We start from the raw sequence: 12,064 nt of genomic DNA, 5'->3' as shown, positions 1-12,064 counted from the left end.
CACAGGTTGAAGAGCTCCTCACATCTGCACATTGTTTACACCAGCAGCGAGAGCGATTCGGACCAAGAAAGCGACGATTACCCCATTAATTTGAGCGAGGATGAATGATTCGTGGATGAGGAAAGTGAGAGTGAAGGATTAGAGTGCAGTGCAGGACGCCAGGGTGTATCTTTTTTCGCTCTGACCATAACTCAGGTACAAGGGCTCATTGGATTCCACACTTTCTCCTTTTAATATTGTGGATCCCGGATTTGTATTCAAACCACCTCGGATACTATATCCTCTTGAAAATGAGTCGAGAACGCGAAATGGACATTCACAGTGACTTTTATCTCCACGACAATACATCGGTGAAGCACTTTAGCTTCGGAGCTAACGTGATAGCATCGTGCTAACTGCGGATAGAAACAGAAGAAACATGCCTCTGACTGGAAGGATAGACCGAAGATCAACAATACTACTATTACTTCTACTATCAGGAGACACCGAACCAAACCCTGGACCTGTAACCACACGGTTAATGCTGTCCAGCCTGGCGAAGCCTAGCAATGCTGTTGCTAATGACGCCATTGAAGCTAACTTAGCTACGGACCTCGACAGAGCTATGCTAAAAACATTAGCTCTCCACCTTCGCCAGCCCTTATCTGCTCATCACGACCCGTGCTCACCTGCGTTCCAGCGATCGACGGTGCGACGAAGGACTTCACCCGATCATCGGTGCGGTCGGCGGCTAGCGTCTGATAGCGCGTCTGCTATCCAACTCAAAGTCCTCCTGGTTGTGTTGCTGTAGCCAGCCGCTAATACACAGATCCCACCTACAGCTTTCTTCTTTGCTGTCTCCATTGTTCATTAAACAAATTGCAAAAGATTCACCAACACAGATGTCCAGAATACTGTGTAATTTTTCGATGAAAACAGACGCTGTTTGTATTGGGACACAATGGTGTCCCAATACTTCCGTTCAATCTGTGACGTCACGCGCAAACATCATCATACCGAGACGTTTTTAGCCGGATATTTCCCGGGAAATTTAAAATTGCACTATATAAGTTAACCCGGCCGTATTGGCATGTGTTGCAATGTTATGATTTCATCATTGATATATAAACTATCAGACTGCGTAGTAGTTGGTTTCAGTAGGCCTTTAAGAAGTCTCTATAACAAGCTAAACAAGGTCTTTGGAAACAGTAATTTATCGATTAAACAGTTTGACCCCAAAAACAGAACCCATTAATAATTTATAAAGTCCAGCAATTTTCAATAAATTATTTTTCAAAATGTCAATCTGTGCATGATCATTGCCCAAAGTTTTAGTTGTCTTAATGGATTTGCATAAAAGTAATGTTCTTTCCTAAATACGGCGTTGGAGGCAAACTTGCGTACATCGCATAAAATTGTCAATTAAATGGTACACATTCCTCTTTGGGATTTTTAGAATTAATATTTTGCATAGTACTCTGTGAATTTACAAACTTGGTCAACAAAATCTGCTTTTGACGACATCTTTTTCAGTAAATGTGCTTGCAGGATTAGTTAGAGAAATAGGCCTCCATTCTCCTTGTCCAAGACATGTTGGAGAAAATTATAGTTACAAAATTTCATGCACAAAGTCCACTTGTGTCGGCTGAAAATGAAAATGAAAACAGATTAAATAAACAGATTTATTCAACGATTTGTGGGTTCTGTTTTCGTTGGGCCACCTTGTAAATATTAATGTTAATGATGATACAAATAAACACAGCAATTGGAATGAAACACACTGTAACAAAGGAAAAGTAGCATTTCTTCTTCACAAAAATACTCAAGTAAAAGTAAAAAGTTTGTTTCATTATAACTAGTTTGACAACTATAATTTATTAAAAAAGTCACTTAAGTGAAAGTAGCAGCGTAAATCTATCATGTATTCTTACCCCGAATTTCAACTGAATGTGGAGCGGTCGCTGATCGACACACGCACGCCGGCTCACTCTTTCCGTTTTTATTCAAGTCAATGTGTCACATTCCACTGCCCGTAGAACGTTACCGTCAGGCTGTTTCCGTTCCGCATTCCAGTGCTAAATAAACGCAAAGCTTTTTATTTTCTGGACGCCGCAACAAATCTGTTCAATTCACCAAAAATCTGCTGGTGTTAGACATGAAGTCATGCACAAACACAATATATAGTATCCAGTTTACTTTCAAAATAAAATACTTTGTCTTCAAGGCTTATCGTATTTTACACTTTTAAAGGTCCTAATGGGGGGCGATGGACATGAAGTCAACTTGTCAGAGGTTTTCAGACTTAATTCCATGTTGTTGACACAAATGGATGACGACATGCTGATTGGAGGTACAAAATGAAATAATAATGTACAGGCATATCCCATGCAGCTAAATGGGGATATGGGGGCCCGTGTCAAATATCCGCTGATACGGAGACCTGGAAAGCAGAAGACTTTCAGTGTGACACGCTCGCCAAGGATGATGTTACTGTTGTATTGTTGCTTGCTGCAAAAAAATAAAGTGACAGGACCAAGTTTATTTGCTGCTGCTTCTCTGGAACAACAGAATAAATGTTTTGTGGTTCGCTTTAGTAGGACCTCCCTTATTAAAGTTAAAGTACCACTGATAGTCACACACACACTGGGTGTGGTGAAATTACCCTCTGCATTTGACCCATCCCCTTGTTCCACCCCCTGGGAGGTGAGGGGAGCAGTGAGCAGCAGTGATGGCCGCGCTCGGGAATCATTTTGGTGATTAATTATTACTTATTACTATATTAATATATTTATTTATTATTATTATCATCATTATCAGGTGATTATGCGCGGATTCGCGAGATGTCGTAAAAGTCTGCACCATTTCGCTGCACGACGGAGCCGCAACAGACGCCACCATCTACACACGGTAGATGGTAGCGCATTCAGTGGAAATTTGGGGTTAGACGTCCTCTGACGTCTCATTTGTGTTTTGCCATAACAGTTCTATTTTTCCCCCGAATTGTTGAACTCTGACAAAAGAACCAAAAACAAATGTCCACTGCACAGGACGCTGCTTGTTAGGAGTATGTTGTGGCTAGTGTGTGAAAGAATGCACTTTTCTTCCACCCATCTTCTTCCAATTTCAAGACACGTTTGGATGATAACATTTTTTAAACCAAAGTCACAACATGCAAAAAGCTAGCAAGCATAGCTTTAGCCACGCCAATAATATGCCCGTCCAAAAAAATAACGCAGAACTCACCACATCTTCTTGGTTTAGGTGGTTAAAAACGGCATTGATCGAAAATAGGGAATATTATCCTGCAATATTTCTGATTAGGATGATAAAAAAAAGTAAAGATAATTGAAAACCCTTCTAACTGCTGCCACGGGTTAGCGAAGCATTAGCCTCCTTGCTAGCCACCAAAAGTCACAATATGCTCCTCAGAGCACCCGTGAAACTCACCAACACTTTGTGCCTTCTTTGTTTAGTCTCCACCAAAAGTGTAATGTATGTGAAAAAATAGGCTAAATGTTAATTTACTTGCAGTGCTGTGTTCTTACACCCAGGTTCCGAGATGTACCGCATTAAATACGCACTTAACAAGTGCTACTCTGGCTTTTATTACCTTTGCGCTGAACCTTTTGTAATGTTTGTGCTCAATGAAGCTAAGCAGCTGTTGTAAATACATTTCAATGTAAGTGTAATGGGCCGCAACAGTGAAAGTAAGTGCAAGAAATTGAGCTAAATACCTAAAGACTCTTGGGATTAGTATACTGGACGTCTGTGCAAGCGTGTCCCCACGTTGTGATAAAGCCTAGCGAGAGCGCTAACCTAATTAGCTTATCTCCTTCCAGGTTCTTTCACCTGCGTGGCGTCCAACCCAGCCGGCGAGGCCCAGCAGAAAGTAGAGCTGCTCATCGCCAAACTCCCTCACATCACCAACAACACGGCTGCTGAGCAGCAGCCCGACCCCGGGTCGTCGGACATCGCCACGGTGACCAAGACGGGGGCGGAGAGGCCAGGCGGGGTGCCTCTGGGGAACGCCAAGACGAGCCTAGAGAGGAAGGTGGTCATCGCCGAGGCCACGTCCAACTCAGCCCTGGTGCAGTTTCAGTTTCAGAGGAACATTCCAGGGATCCGCATGTTTCAGATCCAGTATAACGGGACCTACGATGACTCTCTGGTCTACAGGTCAGCAAAATACTGAACCTCAAGGCTTAGAGATTGTGTGTCCACATCATTTCCTAGCTGTTAAGTAGTGCAAGGACAAAAAAGTCCTCAGCGAGTTCAACTTTAATTTGTGATTTCGTTGACTTTTTTTTGCTCAATTCTCTCAATCAATTTCAGTCATGAATTTAAAAAAATAGCAGTACAAAGTACTGTTTTGTTTTTTTTTCATAATTTTTTTTAACCCTTTTAATGCCTATTTGATCTGAATATGTCAGTTTTTCTGTTTTCAAAAAATAATTTCAATAAGATTGGAGAAAAGAAGTGGAAAAAATATTAATAAAAATGTCTTTATACATTCTTAGAGTTAATCCGATCAGGGTTTTATGCTGCCGATTCCGATACTGATCATCCATGATTGAAATAGTCTTATCCCAATACCAATAGCGATCACATGTACGGTATTAACTGTAAATCTTTCAATGTATTTATGGTGAGTGCTCTTCACAGTTTAAAACTATCAGCACAATGTTTCAACTAGGTCCTTATTCTCTTTTATTATGTACAATTGTTAGAGCAAAACAAAGTCGATAACAAGCAAAAACTACTATCTACTAATTGAAATCCTTTGTTTTTTGGCCTCAAAGTCCTCCTGTGTCGAGGAAATGTTTCCCTGAATTTGTAAACATTAACAACAACAAAAAAACAATTAGACTTAGACTTCCTTTTTATTGTCATTCAAATTTGAACTTTACAGTACAAATAAGAACTAAATTTCGTTACATAAGCTCATGGTAGTGCAGAATAAAAAAGCAATAAGTTGCATATATAAATAAATAAGTTACTATACAGATAAATACCTAATCACTGCAGTATTGATCATATACTGATACTACCCTTGGTCTTGACACCACCAATTTATGGATCGATCCGACCACTTCTTATGTGTTGTGTACTGACTGCGACAATGCTGACACACTTACAGTCTTTAACTCTTACTATTCTACCTAATATAACTCTTATTAATCGACTAGTTAATTTCCTGTTAATATCTGCTTACTTTCTGCTGTGACGCGCTTCCATCTACACTTTCTAAACATTACTAAGCACTTATTTCTTGTGTTGTTTCAAGCTAGTTTAGCGGCTAGCTTAGCTATTAGCATGCCTTTCTTCTGGCTTGCTCTCGGTGGGTAACATGTTTAGGTCCTCCAGTCATAATGATGTTGATTATGATACTTAAGATACTGAGAAATGCTATTTATTTTCTGTATTGCAGGTGACTATTATTATCTTAGGGGAGAAGCTCCACACTATGTATGACACACTTAATTAGCTGCTAACCGCTAGTTTGTTCATTCATTCATTAATTTTCCTTTAATTAACCAGGTAAAAACTCATTGAGAATAAAATCGCTTTTGCAAGAGTAACCTGGCCAAGAGGGCAGCAAAAACAGGTTTCATAAATACATATAACAACAACAAAAACGGAAGCAGAGAGTACAAATTACTCAACATCAACAAGAAACACGCAAGAGATAAGAAATAAAATGTTTTAATAAAACAATTTTAAAACAACATGGCAAACTGGGGGAGTTAAAATAAATACAGCGTCAGCAGAGGGGATCTGCGTTTCTGATCGGCATTAAAAAGCATTAATGGGCTATAAGGATCACATAATTATTTTACGAAAATCGTCCGATAGTGATTTGTGGCCGATCGATCGCCACATTAGTGAGTGGCCTGGAGTGGCACATGCCACCTCTAGAATCTGATAGGGCACTCCAGGTGCCACCCGACTCAGATTTGAAGCATACGATCGTAGCGTACATATCTTGCGGGTAGCGGTTGTGTGCTAAATCTGTATATTTGCCGTTAAGCACCAGCGGAAACAGAAGTAATGCCTGTATGCACACAGGATAAGATGTAAAGAAAAAACACGTTCTTTTTTGAGCAATGACCGTTGAGCAGGTATAGGTTCTTGAAGTCCGTGGTCCTTTACCAAACATAAGTCATTTTTTTCACAGGCGTGTATAAGCTGCTACTTTGGCGTTATTCTTGACATTTAGCTTTTGCATTCTAGGGTTGGTGTTAGCTTGTGTTAGCTGTAAAGGCTTTTGTCAAGCGAAGTAGGATATTTTATGTGTATATGTTTTTCTGTTACAGGTTTATGAATGTTACAATCTTACTTTATTAAAAAGGGAATCTAACGTTCTGTATTTGTATTTTGTGCCAACAGTTGCCAGTTGTATCACAGCTCAATACTTTAGGATGCATATTTTTTTTAATGTCAGCAATTGTCTTACACAAATATTCACTCCATAATTGGTGGTGGTAAGCTACTTTAGTAGTTTCAGTTGCCTCTGGGGTAAACAAAGGGTTTTAAGGGTGCCACCCCTGCAGAAGTAGGTGCCCTCTGTGCCATCCCAGAAAATAAAAGTCTGGACACGCCACATCCCTACTTTTAACTCGCTAAGGACTTTTTTACCCTGGCGCTACGTCACTAGGCTGGAATTATTTCCCTGTGTATTGTTAATATATGAAGGAATTTAAAATCCAAATAGTAACAATAAGCATTAAAAACCACTTAGGAAACAACCATTCCATTAATAATAACGCAACCAAGGTTATGGCCAAAAATAGGGCAACAATTTACCTGAGGAGATAAAAAGTCCTTTACATACTCTCAGGGTTAAGAATTGAGTAGACATAGCAAGCAGCTAAATTTAAGATTACCTTAACCACATGATAAAACATTCCATGACCCTCATTTGACCTAATCAGGAGATGCTCAAATCCGGTAGGATGTTGTCTCCTACGTTGGAACTGGACTGTCTTTGTGATTATTTGCGGTGTCCATTAATCCCATCAGGAGTACTAATGCACTGCATCTGACTTCTCATTCTTTAACTCATAATCCCCTTTGCCGCCGTGTACCATTTACTGCCATGATAATGCTTAATCAACAAAATCAAAAAAACAAAATGTCAGCACTAAGCTCGGAAGATGAAAGAGCGGTAAGCCTGAGTCTGGCAAAAAGCATCACGAAGGCAACATTCTTTCATCTCCTTCACATGATGGGACGGTGGCACACAAAAAAAGTCAGCAGCAGACACATGATATAACGAAGACGTGCCAGAAAAACAGAAGCCCAAATAGCAACATTTATCGCTAATGGCGCCGCAGAGAATGAATCAGTTGTCACGACTGATTACGCGCAGACACGCCTTAAACGGCACCCCAGAGATGAACGACTGTCAACGTCGTTCCATTGCCGCCAAAACAATAAACCGCGCTTATCTCGGCTCTTTCTTTCCCTATTCAGAATGATCCCGCCGACCAGTGAGAACATCCTGTTGAACAATCTGGCGGCGGGGACGCAGTATGACCTGTGCGTCCTGGCTATCTACGACGACCAGGTGACGTCATTGACCGCCACCCGCGTCATCGGCTGCGCCCGCTTCACCACCGAGCCGCAGTACTTGAGATGCCATTTCATGCAGTCGCAGTTCCTGGGAGGAACCATCGTGGTCATCATCGGGGGCATAATCGTGGCCTCAGTGCTGGCTTTTATCATCTTTCTCATCGTGCGCTATCGGGTGTGCAACCAGGGCGACACAGACAAGGTTAGCCTAGCTTGATTCTCTGTGCTTTGTCGTCAGTTTAAAACCTACAAAAAACACTGTAATGCATGTAAATTGCATGCCAGGCCAGTAGTTGTAGTATTTACTACATTCTGAGCTCTAACTCCATTGTCACACGTCAAAACACAAGCAAACACACATATCAATTAAAAATAGTGTCTAAAGATGTTCATTCATTTAGGTCAACTCAGGGCATTCAATCGATCGCAACTGCACTGCTCAATTTGTCTTAGAAGACGTCTCCCTGTCCTCCAAGCAGGCTTAATCAATTCACTCTCATTGACTTAGATTGGTCAGATCTAGTCTTAAGTCTTTGAGACTTGGTCAGATCGAGTCTTGAGTCATTGAGACTAGATCTGACCAATCTAAGTCAATGAGCATGAACAGATAAAACCTGCTCAAATGAGAGGCTAAATGTCCTTTAAGACAAACTGAACAGTCCAGTTGCGATCAATGGAATGCACTGAGAATCAATTAGAAATGGTTTCCTCAAGTGGCACATATCTCTTCCTTCTCTTTGTCCTACTTCCTGTCAGGCCCTGGAGATGGGCGACATACGTTCCCTGAGCAGTGATGGACAGCTTCAAGGCTGCGGACTTCCCAAATCTCTCTCTAAACAAGTCCTGCGTCCGGAGAAAAATGACAAGGACTGTCTCCGAGTAGCTTTGCCGCCGCTGGAGCCAGCCAAACAGCGAGCACCTGTCTCCACAGCCGCCTCCAACGCCACCACCAGCGCCACAACCAAACCCTCCGTTCCCGACTGCACCGTGTCCAACTCGGCAGCGAGCCACAGTTGGCACCCGGCATCCCCCGGCGTTCCCAGGGTGAAACGTTCAACCGCACCGCCCAAACCCTCCGAGGTCCGCCTGGCAGACGTTGAACTCAACAACGTGAACCGCAATAACTCCTCGCAGGTTAAGATGCCGCCCGTCGTGGCCCGAGTGATACCTGGAGAACCCATCACATGGACTGCAGCTTCCAGGGGTCCGCGGGTCCGACAGACACCGCGACATTACATGACTGTGCCCACTGGGGGCATGAGGATGAACCGCAGACACTCGCTGAACGTGGACTCGTTCGGGGAGCGCTTGTACGTGGCCTATCCCAAAACGGGAGCCAGCCTGCGCTCCAAGCGCAGTCTGTCCATGAGCGGAGAGCTGCCGCAGCTGCAGAGCACAACAAACATTCACCGGGCTCGCGACAAGCTGTCCAGGTCAGAGTGGCTTCTTGAGAGCACTTTATGATTCGGAGTTTACTGCCTGCATCCTTTGGCGTTTTTTTCCTGGATTGGATTTGTGGCCTGCTGTGGAGCTGCCCTGAAGGTCCCCAGCACAACGCTAAGGGAATATTAAGGCTTCACTTTTGTTTTATACACTATAACCTAGAAAAGTCTTCTTCATAAGGGACTTTGAGTGAACCAAGAGAAGCACAAGTGTATAAAACAACTCATGTACAAATGTTTAGTTGCGTATCTATGAATGCAGTAACCCGGACACGCACTGTATTCAAACAGAGACAGGGTTGTTGCCCTAAAGACAACAACACAACCTTGGCGGGGTTTTGGGAGCGATAATGAATGTGCTTTATTTACATCCCAGACGCAGCACAATGCAGCATTTTTTTTGTGGCACACGTTGACTCAGCCTTGATACTGCCCTGCGGTTTGAATTGATCAAATCGTTTCTATCACGTAATCACATAAAGACCCGAGCACAGCTTTGAATGACGACTGGGGCAGACGTAATGCCCGACAGGCGCGGAGAGGAGGGACTTGGCGTTCTGCGTGGATGAGCTCCAGACAAACGAGACCTTATTACCATGCTTCTTTTTTCCTTTCTTTCTACGCATTGTCATGACAGGCTGTTGTAAATTAACTTGTAAGCGGAACGACCATGGTGGGTATTCAATTGATTTTGCTGTTGTTTCTGTTTGATGTTGAACAGTATAAATAAACCAGTGTTACAAGGAACATTCCAAATGTGACGTCCAGCACTCCAGTTTTAGGGCCAAAACAAGTTCCCACCAAATTCCTCTGAGCTGTCAATCCTCATCAAGCTCACGTTTCCACCACAGGGTTTGTAGGCAGGATGACTACTTCTGCTATAATTTGCGCCATATCATGTCAGAAAATGCCATTTTTATTAGATGACTCAGCACTTTTGTGATGACATTATACACATGTAACAAAGGACATGTGTACGTTGGTAAACCTCACTCCCTGACAATTTCAAGAGTGTGCTGGCTAATAGCCTGGGCTTTTAGCTCGGTGGTCAGCATGGTCACCTCTTATGCCGACGATCTGGGTCGTGCACTGCTCGGAGCAGCCAGGAGCAGTAGGAAACAACGCAACACAGAGCTGCTACACGCAAACAGCATATATTTTCTCAAATGCTGTGCTTACCATTTCATTGTTCTCACATAAGTCTCAATTCTCTGTCAACTAGGGTTTGGCCCCGCCCTATTAGGTACCCTACACTACTTTTAGTACCCTAATGGAGATGAGCCAAACAGTGGGACATTACAGATTATACATTTTGGTGATGCAGAAATTGAAATCAAAGCAAGATTGAATATCTTTCAGCTCACCATAAGTGGGTCGAGTAGTCAACAATTTTATTTAAGTAAGAGTTTAGAGCAGTGCTTCTCAATTATTTTCTGTCACACCCCCAATAGGAAGGAGAAAATATGTTGCATCCCTCTCCCCACACTTTCTACTGTGACTATAAATAATAATATAACTATACACTTGCAAAAAGTTGTATCTTTATTTACATTAAAGAAAATCACACACCAGTCTTTCCTCGTCTCCCACCGTAGTCACAAGTGCTACATACGCTTTGTCATAAACTTGTACGGCAAAAAAGGCATGTGACCCGAGGTCACACGTACCCCGAGCCGCCCCACTATTTGAGAAGGACTGCTTTATAGTAATATATGACTCAAGTAAAATTAAAAAGTAGTCGTCCAAATAATTAAAAGTAAGTAAGTAAAGTAAAAAAAATAAAAAATACTCAAGTACTGTGAAACTTCTGATTTATTTAGTAGGTATTTTTTAATGGTACTTGTAATATAACCATAGCTGGTGTGTGTGCGCGTACTTGTTTGTGTTTGCGCACGATGTTCAGAGACCCTACTACAGCAACAAAAGAATACACATTTTACAGTCAGTTATGACGTTATAACATGCTAATGTTGGCATAATGTTAAAGGGGAACTGCACTTTTTTGGGGAATTTTGCCTATTGTTCAAAATACTTACGACTAAGACAAGAAGACAAAAGGTTTTTGTTTTTTTTTGCAGTCTAACACGTAAAAATCATCTCGTTTTAGGTGGCTAGCTATGCAGCTAATGGGAGCAATCCATTCTGCCTTTAAATCACTTTAAAAATGCATTCAAAAATCGTCAACAATACTTTATTTACGTTCCGTAACTCGTATAATAACCAAGCTGTAGCCACATTGTTATTGTAAGAGTGAACACTGAGGAACGGGCTTTAGTATTTGTCCTGAGTTAGCTACGGCAAGAGATAAGCTAGCTACTACGTCAACATGAAACACATTTATGTTTGTAATGCACAACACAATGCAATAAAACACCAATCTGGACTGACTGAAAAACATGAACAATCATATTACAGTATCTGTAAAGTGTTAGCCCATATTTCATGTTTTGTTTGTACACAGCCAGCCAGAGAGGGTGTGTACTGTACAGTAGTTGTAATAACACGCATGACGTGCTGCGTGTATCATGATCAATATTATAGTGACTCATTGAACATACTACATATTGTTATGAACGTGTCTGTTACTACATTATATATAGACTTGCAGTGTGTATATAAAATGTTGATGGAGGGTATTGAAGTTGTTTTAAAGGGCTTTGACGGCTACAACAGTAACTCCCACTAGCTGCATTTTTCAAGCGTTTTTATCATCTTTAAAATCCTGAAAAAAAAAGACGTGTTCTTGTCTCTCATAATGATTGGGAACGATAGGAAACATTTCAAAAAAAGCGCAGTTCCCTTTTAACTAAACCAAAAAACATCTACAACTTACTGTAACATTTTTTTTCCTTGGTGCGAGCATATCAGTAATTTCTGTAATCTACTGTAATTTTTTTCACTTATTTTAAGAAGTATATCAAGGATTTTTGTAAACATTCCTTGAAGGGGAATTGTCGTTCACAATCATTATGAGAGACAAGAACACATGCCTTTTTCTTTCAGTATTTTAAAGATGATAAAAAGGCCAATCATCATCTTCACATTCACAACGGCGTCATCATACCTACCCC

General features: G+C 41.5%; 1 protein-coding gene across 1 annotated transcript in view; it reads left to right on the top strand.

Moving 5' to 3' along the window:
• Positions 1-9,757, top strand: part of lrfn5b (leucine rich repeat and fibronectin type III domain containing 5b) — a 13,976-nt gene extending 4,219 nt beyond the window's left edge. Inside the window, exons 3-5 of the mRNA XM_062043588.1 lie at positions 3,819-4,155; positions 7,453-7,753; positions 8,308-9,757. Of these exons, the coding sequence (XP_061899572.1) occupies positions 3,819-4,155; positions 7,453-7,753; positions 8,308-9,015 (1,346 nt within the window). The 3' untranslated portion in view covers positions 9,016-9,757. The remainder of the gene's footprint in view (positions 1-3,818; positions 4,156-7,452; positions 7,754-8,307) is intronic.
• Positions 9,758-12,064: the final 2,307 nt, after the last annotated feature.

This window comes from Entelurus aequoreus, linkage group LG04 (genome assembly GCF_033978785.1).
Source record: "Entelurus aequoreus isolate RoL-2023_Sb linkage group LG04, RoL_Eaeq_v1.1, whole genome shotgun sequence".
In the NCBI taxonomy this organism is placed as follows: Eukaryota; Metazoa; Chordata; class Actinopteri; order Syngnathiformes; family Syngnathidae; genus Entelurus; species Entelurus aequoreus.
The sequence above is the reverse complement of the archived record's forward strand: the minus strand, read 5'-3'. Positions and strand labels throughout refer to the sequence as shown.